We start from the raw sequence: 21,321 nt of genomic DNA, 5'->3' as shown, positions 1-21,321 counted from the left end.
CTTTTTTCCAAAGTCCGTTATTTTTTTGATCTCTGTTAAATTCCATGATTTTCGCGTTTCTGTATACTATGAACATACACATAATATAAATACAGTGTATTTGCTATTAACTATCAATTCCAAGTTTCTTCTCTACGGCGATCACTGCTATATTATTATTATTATATAGAGAGTCTCTATACATTATAGGATTATAATCATAGTATACATGCAGAATAACGCGAAAATAATTGTCTTGTCCCCGAGTAATTGTGAAAATTATGTTTAAATAGGGGAGTAAAAAGGGGGTGGGGGTATCTGCACGGAAGAACGCGAAATGAATTGTCATTTCACGATGAGCGAACAATTAAAAATTTCTTGCATGTTGATCTTTTTATCGATTTCAAGAAACACGGTGAATAACGAACCTTTTTCACGGCTGCACGTGAAATAAAAAGTGGCAAAACACGTTGCACGAAAATAACCCTTTATCCCCTCTTTTAAAGTTTAAAATCGGAAGTCTTGGGTATGACTTAAAAGTCGGTCTGATGACGAAAACAATACCCGGACGCCTTTTTCTTCGTTTTTCTCCCAAAATAACCCAAACTGAATAATCATAAGAACGGATGACAAATGCGACTATGCATGGTACCTATAGAACAGAGAGGCATGATGATTAATTTATTTGGGAAGGAAGAGAAGCGACACACAAAATGAGGTCTTCTCGTTTAATAGTATAGATAGATACGCACAAGGCCAGAAGAATTGGAAGCACAAATTGCCTAAAACATCCTAAATTTTTTTAATCTTCGTATACTTATTTGACCTTTTACTTTTTTTGGTTTTACTTCGAAGGTCACTGATGAGTCTTTTGCAGATGAAATGCGTGTCTGGCGTACAAAATGTTAAGCCTGGTATCTATAATGAGTTTATTATGAACATTGAATCCAAAAGAGATCTAAACAGGATAGCCACACTCAATTTCGATGAAATCTGCATAAGGTATTTGTAACTAAAGTTTTATATTTTACAAAATACATCATGCAAGGTGTCAATACAGAAGCTTTGGCTACTGATTTGAAAGTGCTATAATTAGTCGACAGCACTGACAAAATCATAGTTATCAAAACCGATTAATCGTAAAAATTATATTGTCAAGATCATTTGACTTGAAAGCCACTGACACTGTAAAAACGTGTAATTATTCATTTCCTCAAAGATTTCCTAAAGTTTTTCATGATTTATTTCTCCAATACTCAACTTTATTTTTGTCTAGATAGTATTGAACAAAAAAAAATGAGCAACAGACCGTGTTATACTGGTAGAACAGGAGATGTTTACCCTACCAACACACATAGATTCCTCTCAAGTTTAAATGCAGATCGTGTTATAATAAATGTTTTGATGACTATCGTTTGTCTCTATTCTTAAGATGAAGGAGTATGTAGTTTTACTTTTGTAGTCAGTGCTTTGGAGTTGACAGGATTTGTAACACGTTATAAAAAAAAAATCCATTTTGATAAATGAAGAAATTATTTAGAAAATAAGGTTCCATATCCCTCAGGCAAAGTTGACAATAGAGGAATAGATTTTCCCTTCTGATCATATACCTCACGAACATATTTATAGCTGACTATGCGGTATGGGCTTTGATCAATGTCGTAGGCCTTACGGTGACCTATAGTTGTTAATTTCTATGTCATTTGGTCTCTTGTGAAGAGTTGTCTCATTGGCAATCATACCACATCTTCTTTTTTATATTATGTATTTATTGTGGTTGTGGTTGGTTGTGGTTGGTTGTTGTTTGTCATATTTGTTCTTCGTTTTATCATAAAGTTTTCGAATTATTTTTCATTTTTTTTATATTGTCATATCGGGACATTTAATAGCTGAATACACGGTGTGGGGTTTTGTTATTTGCGTAAGGCTGTGAAGTAATATATAGTTGCTTTCATCCACGTCATTTGGACTCATGGTGGATAGTTGTCTCATTTGAAATCATACCACAACTCCTTACTATAGAATATTTTAATCTAGTGTCATCAATAAATTTTTTTTACAGTTAGCCATTTTAGAACATTAAATTTTTTATGCTTAGAATGGCACATTCGACAAGGCAAATATTGCTACATACTTATGAAAAGTAGTGGGCATTAGGGTTTCTGGACTGTTTGCACGTCCTCCCGTCCGTACCGTACTGTGTCGAGTTAAAGTTTTGGTTTACGGTAGGTTAAAGTTTTGGGTGTTGTTAAGAACTGAACCTCTAGATAACTTTTTGTGTAAAAATAGAGAAAATTTCGTATTTTAAAAATTTAACCAAATCTGTAAAAACGTTGCAGCTTCGAAACGGACCATCATACGTGTAAATGGAAGAAAATGCTACCATCACTGCCTACTTGAAATGAACTGAGCGAATTGACCCTGTTTGTTACTATTATGTGGTGTTACAAGACGGTCTCAGGTAAGGGGAATGTTGAGCGCTCACAGACATGTTTTGGATAAACATTCTTTATTTGGTCTCTGGTTGATAGACGTCTTATTGACAATCGATACAACATCTCCTTACTTTTATAATAATATAAGGCAACATATCAACGACAACATTACTCCAATGATAGTGTGTTTTGCAACATACACAAATACAATATGTTTAGTTTAAAAGGATTATATATGTAATGTATCTATCACAAAAGTACAATATAATTTTTTTTTTATTATAAAACATATAATATCAAATCTTAATTATAATATCTTGGATACATCACAGTATTATCTGTAGCTGTATACATTTATATGGCATACATTGTTAGAAGTCATTTCATATCTCATAAAAGTTTTTCAAAAATAAAATCACAAGCCTGACGGAGCTTAAATAATAGAAATATCCAAAGATTCGTATGATATAATGCAGTGGAACTGATTCTGTAGCAACACAATTTCTATTGTTACTTCCAAATTATTTATTGCATTTCTGTCTAGATTCAATTTTCGATACGAAAGGAAGAACTCACTCTAGGTATAATACCACCAAATCAAAAAAGGGTCTTCAAAAATATTCCCTTGAATTTGACAGTTGTAGGAAATTAATCCTACATTTCACTGCAGTAAAAAATTTCTGAGTCATAAACATATACCTTGGGTGTTTCAAAGCACCATTATTTTTTATTTGGTGTTTCTATAGAATATTTTGGAAACTTGAGGTTACATGGTTACTAAAGCTTGTACACAGGGAAAAATGGGTGAACATTTGATTGGTTAACTTCCAGTGATGGTTATTTCTTATATGCAAAGAAATGTTATGTGAAATTTTGTATTAGTACTGGACAGGATTAAACTTTATTCGAGAAGTAAATGGAAATGGAATTATTTGAGAAGTGTAAATTTATTAAAGACTGATAGGGGGAAATCAATGATGGTATTACACCAATTATGGGAAGCTGCACATGCACCTATGACCTTATGTTTACTCTCTCGTTTGTTAAAATTTCATGCTATTTAAGTGAAATATTACAAAAATGAAATATTCTGAGTGGATTGAGTCTCAAAAACACATTTTATGTGAAAATTGCCTTGAAATAGGACTCTACCATAAATATTAGTAGACAGAGCAAGCCATACTCAGTGTTTTGAGAGCCTTTTCCGACTTTTTCTCCTTATTTCTTATATTTTGCTATAATAGAAAACTTTTTCCTCAGAAACAGTTTAATAAATATAAAGTTATTAGTACATGAATTATTTTTGAAGCGGTAACAACAAATTATTCACTATAAGGGAAGCTTTTTGTGTCCCTCTCTGGAACGCGACGTAAATTTTAGTTTTACGTAAGGACTTATTAAAACCTCCATGGAGTAGGTAAAATTTTATATGGATAGTTCATTCAGCTTGAATACTTCAATTACTCATTTATTATCACATTAAATGAGTGAAAGTTGCCCCAAAATTTTTATTTATTGGCCTAAAAAGTTGAAATTTGGAGGAAATGAGATGTATAAATGGACCAAAAGTGACCTTATAATGAAGACAAAGAGGTCCATTAGTGGTATTTATCATCCTAGAGTCATCTTTTGTATCAAATTCAACTGTTTGCATGCAGATGAAATAAATATTTGGTCATTTAGTGGTCCACACTATATTCTATCATGATGCAGCTTGATTTGGATTTTTCGAAGAAATTTTGCTCGAATCGCTGTAGATGTCGTCTTACATTATACTAGATTTTTCTCAAACTATTGAACTGATTATGACAGTAATGCTTGAAATAACCAGTACTACAAAGTAAAAAATTCACATTCATTTTATTCAACAAAAAAGTCTTCTTTAGGTGTAATACCACCACATCTTAGTACGTCACATCCGGTTGCCTACGAAAAAGGGTTGAAAAAAATATTACATTTGACAGTTGTAGGAAATTAATCCTACATTTCATTGCAGTAAAAAAATCTGATTAATTAACATATACCTTGGGTGTTTCAAAGCACCATCTTGTTTTCATTTGGTGTTTCTATAGAATATTTTGGAAACTTGAGGTTACATGGTTACTAAAGCTTGTACACAGAGAAAAATGGGTGAACATTTGATTGGTTAACTTCAAGTGATGGTTATATGCAATGAAATGTTATGTGAAATATTGTAAATAGTACTAGACAGGATTAAACTTTACTCATGCCAAGTATTTCTTTATTTGAAACAAAGATAAATTCTGCACAATTTTTTGAAAAGTGTAAATTTAACAAAGACTAATAGGGGAAAATCAATGGTGGTGTTACACCTCTATTGAATTTTAGAATAAATAAAATCAAAGATATGCTGAAGGATGTACACCTCTGAGGAGCCAAACATTTATAGAATTAAACTTTTTTTCTCAACCTGAATTTTTCCTTTATATGACTGTAAGAAAGTAATTGATGACTAAAAAATCATATTGTGGTGCACTTCTTTTTTTGCTGCGGCCATTTGTCCATTTGTCCATTTTGGAGTTATTATCATGAAAAAAAAATTCACAGTTTCACAATTAAACTTCCACTTAAGATATGTTGACCAATCTGAATAAATTTAACTTAAAAAAACTATAGTTTGGTGTTAAGATTAGAAAGTTTTAAAAAATTTTGTTGCTTTTTCGTGTCAAATTGACCATGCTGTCAAATTTGTCAAATTTGGATTTTTTTCTTTTTTTTTTTTTTAGAACAAAATGCATATTATGTCAACTTCGTTGTTATAAATGATTGGAAAAATACATATCTAAGAATTTTGAAAAGAAAAAAATGATATGGGATGTTCATATTTTTGGTAAAATAATTTCTTTTTACCCCTCACCCATTCTCTCAACATTTTGGTTGATGACATTGACCGGATTGGTTATAAAATTTGGAAATTTTGTTTATAAAAAACTGCTTTTTGTAAGTAAAGAATTTTTTCACAGAGTTAAGTTTTGTTACAATATTTTTAAAATTCATTGATATTTTCCTCTTGTATCATATGTTTTGGAAATAATTCCAGAATGAGATTTCAACGAGACTGAAACATCAGAAGAATACATCCCTAACATGTTCAAGTAATTCAATAAAACAATAATAGTTATCTCCACGTCAGTTCAGCTTACAAAATAAAAGATAAGATTGTTCTTGAATATCCTTTAACTAAATATATTAAAATTATTTCAAGTGATTAAAAGAACTATTTAGATAAACAGTGTAGCATCTCTACCACAATACAACTGCCAATTATTAGCAGTTAATACACAATAAAAAGATATGACTACAACATTTTTTTTGTTGGCGTCTTTGTTAGATTAATTTGTACGTTTGTTTGAATTTGCTAGAAAGTTGTGTTGTATATCTGTGATTGTGTATGTTTACACAGTTTTTGGTTTTTGGATCCCAATTATTGTCACATTTACCTATAATTTCTGTTGTGGTTGCTTACTCAATTTTGTCAATATGATGGAACTATGAACAACGGTTATGCAAGTTGGAGGTTTAGCTAGCTATACAATAAGGTTTAACTCACTATATTCTTCCGAAAATATCTGTACCAAGTTAGGAATACCCTTTTTGAATTTGTCTTGAAGCTTGGTATTTTTGTTACACTTCTATATATATATATAAGATATTAACTCAGCGATTATCATTATATTATAGAACGATGTTCCATTCTTATATTCACAGATTTTCCAAATAACAAAATATATGATATTCACAATGAGAACAAGTTTAAACACAATACTTCGGAAGAAATTGTCTAGTTAGATAAGGGCAGTTTCATTCCACGTGAAATCAAGTATTTATACTTTATATAGCTGAAATCGAAAATGAAGATGTCGATTTCAAAGTAGTTACCTCTTAAAATACTTAGCATATTGCAATCATTATTGTACATATTTATCATGGGACAATCATTATTACATTTCTATCATATATCAATATTTCAAGATATTTTGTCAACTATGTTTTTCAAGGAATAATAATTTGCGTTTTTTATTCCAAAAAACATTATCGTTTGCACGAAGTACTCGAAAATTGGCAAAAATAGTGTTGACTGATTAAGGTGACACATCTAATAATTATATAATCTTGGGTTGCTTTCATGGGCAGTTTTCATACGAAATGAAAGCACACGACGAAATTCCATGATTTATCTTTCCGCTAGTAAAATCATATGAATTGCATCAGTAAATATTTTACACATGAGTTAATTTACATAAAAATAAACATTGGGTACACTCTGATAATATTATAAGATGTAAAAATACATACAAAATATATTAAAAACACAGAAGACAAAATTCAAATAATAGCGGTTGTTGTTATGTTTTTCATTGACGATAATGAGAAACAACTGAAATTCTGATACTTTCATAAATGGGAAAAAAATGAAATCTACACTTGTATTGTTTTGCCTGGACTATGTTTTAAATAGAAACGGAATGATAATGCCAGTGCGTTTGTGAAACAGCTTTTTCGATTGCTTTTTGTGCATCGTATTAAAGATAAAAAAGTTTGAAATAGCCAAGACAAAACTTTGCAAATTGTTATGACAATGATAGAAAATGATTTGTACATATCCATTCAAGTTCATATCTTCCCTTCTACGATAATTTCTTTTTGCAAATCCAAAACTGGAGCATAGTCAAGGTTATTGAAATGTAAACACCTGCTTTTACTATGGTAATCTATGTTTTTTCTTCTTTATATATTCATTTAAATGAACAACTGCATATTCCTTTAAGGAAATGAAACTTGCGTTAATATAGCATATTGTCAAGGTCATGATTTTAGACTGCTTATATGACATGGTTATACTAATACACAATCCGTCGAAGGTGTACGAATTGACATTTTTGTCTAGGAGAACATGGATTATTAAGTGGTTGAAAACATCGCACGAGCTTTCAGTAGCTACATGTAGAAGTGCTCTTTCGACTGTACTGTGTGTTTTTATTAGTGTATGTGCTAACTGGTTTTAAAAGTTTGTTCATATGTTGTGTTGTTTCATCCACAGTTCCAGGATATTGGTTTAAGTGAAAACATGGTGACCACATCACATTTTTTATGGACACGTTCCAAGCCAGGTCCCTAACTTCAGTGGTTGTTGTTGTTAAGGTCTGTTTAATTGTTTTTCTTTCTTTATAAAAGTTTCAGTATCAATCAGGTTATTGGTTTTCTCTTTTTAATTGTTTCAAATTTTGTTATGCTGGGGCTTTCTATAGCTTAAGATACGGTATGTAATTTGGTCATTGTTGAAGGTAGTACGCTGACCTGTAATTGTTTGTCACAATTTTGTCCTATAGTCTTTACTGATAGTTGTTGCATTGCTATTATGAAAAATCTAATTGTTAAACTAACAAAACAAGTGTTCATTTGGTTTCTAATAAAAAAAAGATAATACAAACAATCTTATATTCTGTTTTTTTTTTTTAAATACACATACAATCATAGTTTTATTGTATATGAGTGATTATATACACAGCCGTCTGGATGAATTGTTGTTTTTCCTATCAATGCGTTGACATGCGTTCAATAACTTTTGAAATAAATATTAACTATCCTTTCTTTTTTTCATTTGCAATTAAAATCGTTATGATAATGATCTTATAGTGTTGAAAAAGGTTACATATACGTATGGTCATGACCATTTGCGTATACTCCTATTGTTCTGACCATATGAGTATATACTCGTTTGGTTATAAACGGCCCGGACCATACGAGTATTTAAACAATATAGGTATATTTCGGATAATTTATTACTGCCTTCGAAGGAACACACAGCTCATTCTCCGAACCAAATCAGCACAAATCATTGACTTATTGTTAGTTTTATTTCATGAGTGATTACATACAAAGCCAAAACACTTTGTCTTTTACATATTGTCCGAATCTTGATGAATCTGTTACATTGTTTTTGCTAGAGTCAATTAAAAATGCTTTTATCCTGTCGACATTTTTATATCTGTAAGTGAAACAACAGGCGTTTTGGGGCATATAACTTTTTCTTTTTTCCCCTGTGTTAACATGAGTTTATCTATGTTTTTGTTTCTTCTAATTTGTACTTGTTTTCACTTAACTGATGTATTCTTGTTTCTATTCATTCAATTTTATCATAACAGTAGTTTATAAATGAAAACCTTACAATAAATTGAAATATTTAATAAATTTTAATTTACTAAACACACATTTAAACGCCAAAATAAAGAAGAAAAAAGAGGATACAATGCCCGAATTATTTGTGAGTAAAACAGTTGACTACTTGTGTAACTATTCATTTAGATATCGCTTGAAATTATATTTAAAAGTCGAAGCCGCCGTAATGTGTTTCATAAGGAAAACTCGATATTGACCAATTAAACTATCCATTACTTAAATAACGTCAATATAATTCACTTTATTTTATTAATCACGACAAAACGATTACCATTCAATTAAATGAGACAACATTCAACGTATTAATCTCCCGGAACATACGGACCATACGCGCATGGTCGGAACATATGAGTATATACGTATGTGATCATTACCATACGCGTATGGTCCAAATACTGATATGGTCCGTATCAAATACACAAATGTATTACGAAAAATGGAGTCTCGCTATACTCACCAAATATCCAAAAGAAATTTTCTCTCCTCTAATGTGCTGATCAACTCCCCATATTGCCCACATTAGATGTACAGCTAATTCACATATTTCAGTTTCATGCAATAATCTGTTTACGTCGCCTTCTGTTGGATCTCCCGTATTTGATCTTGCCATTAAATATGCTTCACAAATCTGTTTCTGTTAAAGGAAGGACGGAGAAGATTATGTCTGAATAACACTTAAGATATACGAAGTTTGGCATCGTTTTTATCAAAAAAATTGTTGATTCACTCTTATTTGTGGTGTGTACCAGTTTTCTTCGATTTCATGGGTATTGGTTGACCACGAAAACATGTCCAACATAATTTTAGATTTTATCGTCTTGTATAAAGGCTTTGGCAATTCAACGAAATCCAAAAGCAACGATGACACACATTTTCATCACGCGACGAAAATTGATACTCACGAAAGTAAATGATTCCACAACATGAAGGAATTGTTTTGTTGTACTCGTAAACTTTTACGCTTCACTAATTTTATATGCATATTTATTGATTTTGAGTATGCTATAATGATGTAAACATTGGGTTTTTTCACCAGAAGGAAGAGATGATCAAAAATTGCTGTTGACGGAGGTGAATATCTACTTTATTTTACGAAAATGATAGATTTATTATCATGAATTCAGGCTTTTAATGTATAATGTACATCTTTTGTGCAGTCTCTTGATATGTTTACTCTATGCACACTCGATGAAAGTCGCCTCTGGCAAGGCAAACTTCTTTTGTTCAGAGGACACAATAGTCATATGATTACCATAATGTTGATAAAATATTTCAAGAGCAGTGCTATATTTCTTTACATGAAACTACACAGTAAACTCATTAAAACATGTGCGGTCATGTTTGTTTATAGAGATAACATTAACGAATACAATTAAGAAGATCCAAAAATATAATTAATATAAATCGAAGAAACACTGATGACATAAAAATCACAAGAAAAATAACCCAGTTCACAAAATTATGAACACAGAACTGAAGATTGAGCAACAATCTTATAAAAGGGATTATCATTGATGTATAAAAGGACCATCAGATTCAGTTCTGCCGAATGTGTAATACTCGCGAGTGTTAATGTTTCTAAAATTTGAGTAGTAATTTAATCTATTATAAGACATAGCACAAAAACAAATTGATTAACTCCCTTTGTCCTACCCAAAGAAATAAAATACTCTAAATCTTTGGTACACGTAATTTGACAAACCGTTACACGTGACCGAAAGTGAAAGTTTAAGATAACAAGTAGTTTTTTCCACCACAATCAAATTCTTTTCTTAAAATAATAAGTAACATTACATCTTCAGATATAATATACATGTACTTAAATCGGCCAAAACTACGATGTTCATCAGTAAATTAGAATATATCCATTAAAACATTGCAATGGCACCATCACTGATCCGATGTATCAAAATAAAACAGATACGGTACCGTAGTTGTCTCATTGTCATTTGTACCACATTGTTTTTATATCAATAACGGTAATGAAATAAAAGTTAAGAGAACGCGATTATTCATTACTAATTTATAACAGAAACACTCACTCGGATTTCTGGATCAGGATAGTCCACGTTGTTGAACTTGAAATATGGAGTATCTGGTACATTCCGGTATTCAATACAACATTCAATAAACAGCATACTTAAATCGTAGGCTCTAGTATCAAATAATTAAAATCTTCATCATCATCGTAATAAAAGAATTTGGGCAACAGTATACAAACTGAACAAAAAATTATGGAACATCAATACATTGCAATTATGTTAAAGATTCCAAAGCGTAACTTCCTAAAAATATATCTGGAAATCTTTCCTATTTTTGATTGAAGAGGAAATGCTTAAACTTGTTAGGGAAGTCTATGAAGTCTAGACAGAGGCTTATTCTTACAATGTAATGTCACTTTAATCGAACTGTTGAAGATTGAACTGCAAGGACAAAATTTTACAGATGTATCTTATGACAATCCGTTTTTTATATTTTATTTTATTTTCAAGATATCATATACAGTTAACAAGATATCTTATAAACTCAAAACGATTTCTTCAATATAAGCTAAAAGAGGGACGAAAGATACCAGAGGGACAGTCAAACTCATAGATCGAAAACAAACTGACAACGCCATGGCCAAAAATAAAAAGACAAACAGACAAATAATAGTACAGATGACACAACATAGAAAACTAAAGACTAAGCAACACGAACCCCACCAAAAAATGGGGGTGATCTCAGGTAAATATGATATCTTATAAACTATTTTGGATATCTTACAAATTGAATAAGATATCCTGTTAAAAAGTTTACAGAGATATTGTTTTTTAGTTTATTGGTTGAGATGAAGAAAAAAACAATTACGGAATAATTATTTCTTTGTTTTCGTTATTTTTGTGCATATTGTGCTTTGTGTCATGAATTGATACGACATCATATTCTTAAAAATCTTAAATGTATTTCTTATAAGGCTAGCGCACAACTTTTTAATTGTTGAACAACATGAATGACAGCAATAACATGTAGGTTAAAATTTACCAGCTCCATAATATTCAAGGGTAAAATCCATAAAAATGCAGAAACGAGTCGAATAAAAATTTTAAAATGGGTGAATGGACCACAACCACCATCAATGTTACATGCACCGCTATCATCACCACCAACAACAACACTCTCAGACAAACATTCTCACACACTGTATAATTGTAAACACTCTAAAAGTAAAGTAGAAGATACCAAACCGAAATAATACAGTACACAATATTCGGAAAAGCAGTTTGATCTATAAACAGGTGAATACACAGATGAATCTTTTTGCAAACCATTGTCAAATTATGTTTAAACTAAACGGGTGTTTGCTTGATTTAATAGCTACCGGTAGTTGTAGGCACTGTATTCGAAATCTATCAATTTCAAACTGGCTAGAAGGTCGGTTTCTTCTGTAAGGCGCAGTATATCTCCTAAAATAAAAATCTAGTTGTAGCCTAATTGTATTAATATCTATTATTTAAACCTTGCTTAGAGGTGCTGATTCTTACGGAGCCTTGAAGACCTTAGTTTGTTGGTTAGACCGATATGTTTAACCTTTTTTGCAGAGTTGATGTTGTTTCACAAATATCGTATACCAAGAACTACCAAGAACTAATTTGGATCCTAACGAATTTTGTTGTCTGTATAAAACAAGATTTGTTTATTTCTAAATAGTGGCAACCTGAATAGAATAGAATCATGATTGTCATACGTTTTGTAATTGTTTTGTTTTGTTTTTGTGTTCAAACTGTAATATATGACGTAAAAGTATTTAGATTATGCAAAAGCAAATTAACAAACATGATATATATGTATTGGTAAACCTTTTGGTTTAGTATCAAATATATTAATAATCATCCACTGCACCCCTCTCCTTAAAATCCGAGATTTAAACTTATGTTTATACCAGTTTTGTGTCAAGAATATGCTCTCTCTTTTGACAAAACTATTGTATCATTATTTTTATCATAATTATTATATTAGTGAAATTCCTGTTTAGGATTAATTACCATACTTTCAGTAATTGGAAAGGAGATTAGAAAGTAGGTTTCTTACCTTCTGTCAAACCGTTGTGTGAAAATACAACTTCTGATTTCAAATCAACAGTAGCCCTTCTAAAATAAGAAACTTCATCCGTGGAATAGAAAATATTTAAACCAGATAATAAGATAATAATAACCTTTTAATATTCGTTTCCAGCATTAGCCGGAATTTCAATGATTTTTTTTATAGATACTACATTTTTTGGGAATGTTTTTTCTTTCAGCAGACAGTTTTCATTTGAGTGGGAACCATCTGTTTTCCACTTATCGTCGATCTACACCGGAGTCCTTTATATCTTTTTAAATGATAGCTTTTTCTGACAAAAAAAAAAAAAAATGAAAACAACAAGTTATAAATTTCATGCGTCCGAAGCGCTCTCCTGGATTTACCTTCATCAGGAACGCTCAAAGCCGAATATTTGAAAGCCGAGGATGTATAAAACCGAAATAGTTGAAGAGCTATATAATAATACAAATACCTCAAATTAGCCAATTCTTTCTAATGCCAATTTTGCCTGAGGGAGTTACAACCTTAGTTTTTTTTACAATTTCAAAATTTATAAACGGGCTATTTATAAAGGTTCATTATCAATCATGTCAGTAACCAAGACCACTGAACTGATGATACCCTCGAGCTGATAGTCCACCAGCAGAGGTATCACTCCAGTGCTGTAAAAAATGAAAACAATAAGTTAAAAATTTAATGCGTCCGAACCGCTTTTTTGGATTTACCTTCACCAGGAACGCTCAAAGCCGAATATTTGAAAGCCAAGGATGTATAAATCTAAAAAGTTGCCTTTATTTCATGAGTAAAGCGAACCTCGAATTCGTATGCTTCGAAAAAGAGGCACGAAAGATACCAGAGGGACAGTCAAACTCATAGATCGAAAACAAACTGACAACACCATGGCCAAAAATAAAAAGACAAACAGACAAATAATAGTACAGATGACACAACATATAAACTAAAGACTAAGCAACACGAACCCCACCAGAAACTGGGGGTGATCTCAGGTGATCCGGAAGGGTAAGCAGATCCTACTCCACATGTGGCACCCGTCGTGTTGCTTATTTTATTACAAATCCGGTAAGTAGTCTATTTTGGTAGGTCACATTCGTGAAAAGGGAAGGGTATTGTAGTTACGACATAAGGAACATATCCGATATCATCTGTGAAACGGTTATTCCATAACCAACTCGTCATGGCGTCCGTAAAATTTACGAAGGGATGATATCAACTTCACCATTTGGAACTCTTGGTTTAATAGCTTCCTTGTTTCCTTCATGATAGGAAATACAAGCCCGGGAATATCGTATCAATTGGGGGATATATACTTTGTATGCAGGCGCTGTTGGAATGTTGCTATATAAAAATGGAATGTTCACAATAGGGAAACTGAAATCATCTCTTTTGTCGTAAAGTTTTGTTTTCAACCGACCCTCGTTGCAATTTCTAGATGTAAGTCAAGATATGAGGCAGACTTAACTGTATCTGTAGTATCCTTTATCTCTAGTTCGATGGGATAGATTCGTTCAACATAGTCACAAATTTTGTATTATTTAGTGAGAGAACATCATCTATATAGCGGAACGTAAAGTTAAAGGATATTGCTAACTTCTTATCTTTCTTCCTAAGAAGTTCCTGTATGAAGTCAGCCTCATAATAATAAAGAAACAAGTCGGCAAGAAGAGGGGCACAATTGGTTCCCATTGGAATTCCGACAGTCTGTTGAAAAACAAGTCCTCCAAACGTAACAAATTTGTTGTCAATCAAGAAATCAAGCATGTCAGTTTCAGAGAATTTTTTGTTTGAATCTGAGTTATTCTTTACAAAGTAGGATTTATCCCTCCCCAAGACAAGATACTTGTATCTACGTTCGCCATTCCTTTTAATGAAACTGAGTAAGACCAACTCTTTCAATTTGTCTTTTAGTTTGGAATAGCCAAACATCACGTCTACTTAAGGCTTGTTTCCAGAATTAGCAAAAACTACGGAATCGCTGAATTAATCAACAAATATCTATGTCTAATTCGCCTGAGTGAGAAACTTTGTCTTTCTGTTTCTGGCGGCGTTTAAAAAATATTCGGTGTGTAGTTGTATGATCACAAGCACATCTCATATCTCATATCCATTTTTTTTAGATTATTTGCCTTCCCTTGCCATATTCATGGCATATTGACGTTTGAAAATTAACCGTAGATTAATGTTAAAGTTTTTGATTTTGTGATAGACAATTTGTGGTGAACCACTCAAGACATACCCCTGATTTTAGACACTCACTTGTGACCAAAATTATATTACAAATAGCAAACAGTACACGTGTGGATAACACTAATTGTAATTATCAGACTGAGTAGTTTGCGATTATGAGTTTATTTTTTAGAAAATTGAATTCTTGGATTAGTGAATTCGTTTAATTTGTTCGCTTTTAATGTAAATATAAAACAGAAAGAAAAGGAAACATATGTTTTTCTAAGCGTTACATGTATTGGTCTTTATGCGGGACGGCTGACAGAACTGCGTTCTTTCCCGGAGTACATGATTTTATTCTAGATGTTGAGTGAATAAAGTGTTGCTGGATCGTTTTTATCTGTGCAGTATCTTATATAATTGCTTGTTTATTTTTATTTTTCCCAAGATGCTGTAGCTCCTTTGTCTCCTTCGTTATCTGTTGTTTGTTTATTTCAATCGTGGTATATTCCTTATATTTCTTATGCATAGCGCCTAGCAAGCTTGAACTTACCTTACTTCCCTCAGATTATGTCTAAAGTCAAATGAATCAATTGTCCTGACAGTACCTTGAGTTATTTCAGTGGTTAACAGCCAACTAAAAATAGATAAACAGCAATGTTGACAAGCTTTAACATGATGAATTCAAGCAGTAAGGTCTAGATCACTCGCCTGTTGAAGAACATCCACCAGAGCACCGTCAGCTTGTGATATGGCAACTTAGATGGTAAATTTGATTTGCCTCCTTTTGGATAGAAGCTCAAATTTGGAATACAAGATTAGATAAAGACAAGATGTGTACTTCCACAAGGATTGTTAAAATACACATACATTCATAAATACGTGTATTTTCACAAAAAGATGTCATGTACAAAATCTTTCTTGTCTTATAACTTGAATCAATTATTTTGTCAGGATTAATCTGAATATATATATAGACATAATTACTCTAAATATCAGCACAACAATGTTAAATCTGCAAATTTGCAGAAGCAAATTTTTGTTCTTCCCTCGCCGGGATTCGAACTCATCAATTGGGATATCGAGACAACACCGCCTGCAATGTGTCCATCGCTCTTTTTATTCTTTTTACCTTTATCTGCTACTATGTATACTAAAAGTAAAAAGACTAAAATATTTATCGATTCTAAATATTTTGTATAGAACTAGATAAATATGTGATGTCCCCATGGTATACAGGTATAGATGGGGTGTTTATATATTAGAGAGTAATGGACAAAAACTTTCATCATAAATGCATATAATGTACACATGTTAATATCGATTCATTACATTTGCGCGGATTTGCATAACATTTGATTGATAAAAATGCCGAGAAATATCATTACGTTTGTGAAGATTTAAAAATTGTAATTTAAAGGGAAATATGACATTTACAATCTTTTGTCCCTGTCAAAGTACTTGTGAGATGGCTTTATATAGCAGTAGTCCCAGATGGTGGTAAAATGTTCATCAGTCCTAACACTCATTTATAAGCAGTAGTTCTAGTTCTGGTTCCAATAAAATCATGATTTTTGTTCAAATGACACGAACAAATCGCATCCATAATCGCTCAGTATAAAGTATATACTATGACTTCACATCAAGTTATTAGCAAGGTTAATATACGTTTAGATCTGTAGGTTAAATTCGCGCAAATTTAATATTTCTTTTTTTGCGCAAATGTTCTGTCTAACTGATAACCCCCAAATCCGCGCTAATGTTATACGCCCGTTTATATTGTCTATTTCCTGTTTCTGTCTGGCTTTGCATGGCACATTTTGTAAATTTTTGTTGTCCGATTTTAGCAAATATAGTTCACGTTCCATATTTGTGCTTATAAATCTTCCTTCTGCTTTATCATAATCTCGCCAACAAAATAATGCTTTTACTTAACGGAAAAATACGAAATACGGAAATCCATGTGCACTTAGAATAATATCTGAACCTCACCAACCTGCTTTATAGTACGACTTCGAGGAATATATCAACAATAAAACCAATAAATTAAAGTATACATACCGTTGAATGTTTGCAATTCTCCTGAAATCAAAAGAATGAAAATATAATAACACTGAAATGCTTATACTTAAGAAACAAATATATTTCCGACGATTGTGACCATAGTATCATTATGGTCAGAAACATTGGAGTCAAGTTTACATTAAGGCTAAAATAAATTTACCTATCCGTACTGGTAAATTACATATACATTTATCTTTATCAATGTTTGATATAAAATATAAAATTAGAAATAAATGTCACTTATAAATAAGTTAAAAAATACGGCCTACACAAAACTACGCTCATTTCAAAACAATACCAAAATTAAAAAGAAAAGAAAAAGCTTGAAGTTTTACATCATTTTACGGTAATAAGTTTACGGTTTAGATAGAGCAGAGTTACAAGATTAAAGATTTAAAAGGCTGTAGCTTTTAATTCACGTCAAAAACAAATCTCTGAAAAAAATTAATTGGATTATGTACTGGCATGAAATTACGGATTTTGTGTTATTAAAATTTGTTCTTACAAAATTTTTGAAATTATTTAAAATTAAGGAATGTATCTCCCTAATGCAAAGCTCTGATTCCTTGCCCAGCTTTGGCAATACTTTTTTGTCCTTTTTGATTTATAGCGCTTCATGTTTTTAATAAGCTTTGGTTTTTCAAATATTTTGTCCTCGAACATCATTGAACAGACATTGATTGTCTAAATGAGCATCTGGTGCAGAAAAATTGGTACCGTTTATGCTATTACTACCACTGGGTCGATGCCTCTGCTGGTGGACTAATAGTCCCCGAGGTTATCACCAGCCCAGTAGCCAGTACTTCTGTACTGGCATGAAAATACGGATTGTGTGTTATTAAAATTTGCAGTTACAAAATTTTTGAAATTACTTAAAATTAAGTAATGTATCTCCCTCATGCAAAGCTCTGATTCCTTGCCCAGCTTTGGCAATACTTTTTTGTCCTTTTTGGTTTACAGCTCTTCATGTTTTAATAAGCTTTGGATTTTTAAATATTTTGGCCTCGAGCATCACTGAAGAGACATTGGTTGTCTAAATGCGCATCTGGTGCAGAAAAATTATTACCGTTTATGTTATATAACATACACGATGTTTTAAAAACTTACTTAGTGCTATGAAAGTCATATTATACCTCAAATCAAAATAAAATTAGATATGTTTTATATAATTTTAAATTACTATAAAACAAGTGTACATGAACTTTATTACAAAAGAATACTTTATCTTATTAAAATCTTCCACAATGTACTGCTAGTAAATTATTGTTGTCCCGTATTCTAGTTCGAAGATAGTTTTTCCGTATGCCTGGGAGGGAAACCCGTGATTAAGACGGTAGACAACGCCCAGAGGTGTTAATTGATTCTGATCTGAGAGAATAAAAAGAAAATAACTTTCCATCCCATTTAACAACTATTTTGACAAAGTTAAGAAACAAATGGAAACGCATAGAAAATATATGAAAAAAAATTAACTAAGCCACCGAAAAAAAAACAAACCGAAACACATGACTCACCGATGACTGTTGTAGTGACTGACTTTCACAGTAGAAAGATTTAAAAGGCATTACAGACATCCTTATAGAACAACTGGACTCGAACCAAATCGAGGGCATATAACAATGGCTAATTGAATCAATATGGAATACGACAACATTTCCGTCAAACAAATAGGTCATCAGCAAAGACAGATCAGTTATTTGTAAGATAGTGGTATCTTTGGCAATGAAAAAAAAACCCCAAAAAACTGCGACTCCATTCAAGTCAAAATGTGTGGACAAGAATCTGCCCTCATTATTTGTTTATATATGGAACCCTTCATTTATTATAAACTGATTTGGAAAACAAACAACTAAACAAGTATAATCAAGCAATAACAAGGCAATTAAAAACGCATGTGGAATCAAACCCTTCATACATCAACTTAAAAAAACATCAATTTAACGAAACCAAGTCAGATAAGATTTCTTGACATAATACAACAATGGCATTTGGAGCAGATTGTCCCATTTCCCTATAGACCAGTCTTGACAATAAACCAAACTTGCGTGTCCCAAGCAAGCTGCCCTTCATCCAGTGATTTTTCTAAATTGCTGTTTGCCGTTTATCCTTATAATGTGCATTCTTTGTCTTTTCCTGGTCGATTTACGAGATTAAAACATCGGTAAAATACACTGTGTCTAAACTAAACCGGCAAAAAATGTTTGGACTCAATAGTATCTAACATCCGGTACGGTGTCGGACAATCAACAGATAGAGAAAAGGTAGAATTTCTGTTTATCTATTTGTTGTTTTAATGATATTGAAGAATATACATACACATATAACTATTTTCTATTGTGAGATGTAATATTTTCTACAACCGTTCTAGATTAATGGAGAAATAAGTAAAAAGGCACATCAAAATGGTGAATTGAGTGAACCTTACCTCGATTTGTTTAATTTCTCTTTAAACTGATGCACATTGTACGGAAAGAAAGATATTAACACGGAGACTGCAAGACTAGTCACTATGATCACCTCAATATTTGCATTTCTGTACGTGGAACGAAAGAAATGAGTCATGTCAAAATTGAAGGACCCGGTTTTGTCAATGTGTACGAACCGGTTACGTCCTAAAACTTCACAAAGCAGACCCGGTTTTGTCATAGAAAATAATGCATAATCTCATGACGTAAATTAAAATCTGGCGTTCGACAGGAGTTTGAGGGTTTGTTAAAATACAATTACTTTCAGAGGATAACTTATAACCTGTTTGAATCCGCAAACACTTGAATTCCTGCTATATTGGAACAAAACTAATTTCAATTTTGTTTTGTATATAAAAAAAAACTAATACTCTAACGGGGAAATACAAAAGAAATGAAAGTTTTGTAACGCAATTGGATTTTTTTATATCAATTATGTAAATTTAAGTGTTCAAACTTTAATAGTGTAGGGCCTTGAAAATTGAAGGACGCACATTTGATATGTGATTTTCTGGGACAACAAGATGGTTAACTTAATGTTCCGCTCTACCTAAAGGGGTGAGGCAGTATGATCGCTGGAATATAAATATTCTGAAACTAAATGTTCATTATAAAGCAAGAGAATAAGACAAATGTATATGCATGCAGAATCGTCCTAGAAAATGAATTTCCATGCGGCGCAAAGGATCACAATAATGCGTTAAAAATCTTTTTACGGTCCTTGTTACTATAATACTTAGTATAAATTAGTATAGTAGTCTCAGGCTATCCAGAAATTGCAATAATGATTATTTTATTAACAATTTTATAAATAAACGGTTTTTATCTCTTCATTGTGTAATGATTATCGCACATTGACAAATGTTCCACAATTAAGGCACGTTGGACAAGTTTATAATTGTCAATATGCAAGTGCGGACCGAGGACTTTTGGAAGGGGCGTATTCATAAAACGGATTTTATACACCCGAGCGTTGCGATTTGATGCTAAAAAATCATATATAAATCGTGAAAAAAACCTGATAAAATAATTATTTCTAGCCACCAAAAAGGAGACAGCGTACTCACTCTACACCCCTGGATCCGCCACTGATACAATGTAGTTATATCGTATACCATCATACAAATTTAATAAAAAACGAATAAACAGAGACATCCGCCAATCGCACATTTACTATAGAGGCTCTTTAATCAAATGAGTTAAGCCTTTTTCAACTGACTGATTTTTATAGTTTTTTTTCTATTGTGCTGTTATACCACTTTTTATTGGGAAAGGGGAAAGGGGGGGGGGGGGGGGGGGGTGTGGCGCTAACACCTTCAACCCCGCCACTCTTTCGTCTTGCAATAGTTTTAAGTTATTATCATAATCTACGTTTTGACACTTTACACAAGTATTTCCCTTACCAATATCAAAGAGAAATCAAAAGACTTAGCCCTGCTTTGTTTCATAAAAAGAATGGCCAACGTAGACAAATGTATCTTAACGTAGGAAGGGATCAATCGTTCTTGTAAAAAATCACTCTGATTCAAACAAAAAGTTCTCCGAAACTGATATTATCAAGATGCTTTATTTCTTGATTGACAACAATATTTGTTATGTTTGGGGACTGCATGTATACAAATAATTGGTATTCTCATGAGAAACAACTGTGCTCCTACATATTTCACACTTTATTCATACGAGGGAGAATGAAAAGAAGCTAGCATTATCTTTTAACTTCTTTTCTAGCTATACTATACAGATGATGCCCTATCAATAACTAATTTAAAATTTGGTGACTATGTTGAACGCTTCTACAGGATCAAACTTGAAATAGACAAGATACAGTTAAGTCTGCCTCGTGTCTTCACTCACATCTAGAAATTGACAATTAGGGTTGAGTTGATTTCAGATTTCCAATTGTTAACATTCCATTTCTATGTAGCAAA

General features: G+C 32.1%; 1 protein-coding gene across 3 annotated transcripts in view; it reads right to left on the bottom strand.

Annotated features, from left to right (window-relative positions):
• Positions 1-2,672: 2,672 nt before the first annotated feature.
• Positions 2,673-21,321, bottom strand: part of LOC127706247 (choline/ethanolamine kinase-like) — a 45,519-nt gene continuing 26,870 nt past the window's right edge. For all 3 annotated transcript variants that reach the window (XM_052210751.1, XM_052210752.1, XM_052210750.1), the window contains exons 6-12: positions 16,926-16,946; positions 15,418-15,501; positions 12,687-12,745; positions 11,977-12,061; positions 10,658-10,769; positions 9,073-9,249; positions 2,673-7,197 (exon numbers count right to left, since the gene is read on the bottom strand). In XM_052210751.1, coding sequence (XP_052066711.1) covers positions 7,138-7,197; positions 9,073-9,249; positions 10,658-10,769; positions 11,977-12,061; positions 12,687-12,745; positions 15,418-15,501; positions 16,926-16,946 — 598 coding nt within the window. In that variant the 3' untranslated portion in view covers positions 2,673-7,137. The remainder of the gene's footprint in view (positions 7,198-9,072; positions 9,250-10,657; positions 10,770-11,976; positions 12,062-12,686; positions 12,746-15,417; positions 15,502-16,925; positions 16,947-21,321) is intronic.

This window comes from Mytilus californianus, unplaced genomic scaffold (assembly GCF_021869535.1).
Source record: "Mytilus californianus isolate M0D057914Y unplaced genomic scaffold, xbMytCali1.0.p SCAF_6, whole genome shotgun sequence".
In the NCBI taxonomy this organism is placed as follows: domain Eukaryota; kingdom Metazoa; phylum Mollusca; class Bivalvia; order Mytilida; family Mytilidae; genus Mytilus; species Mytilus californianus.
Note: the sequence above shows the minus strand (reverse complement) of the source record. Positions and strands in the feature narration are given on the sequence as shown.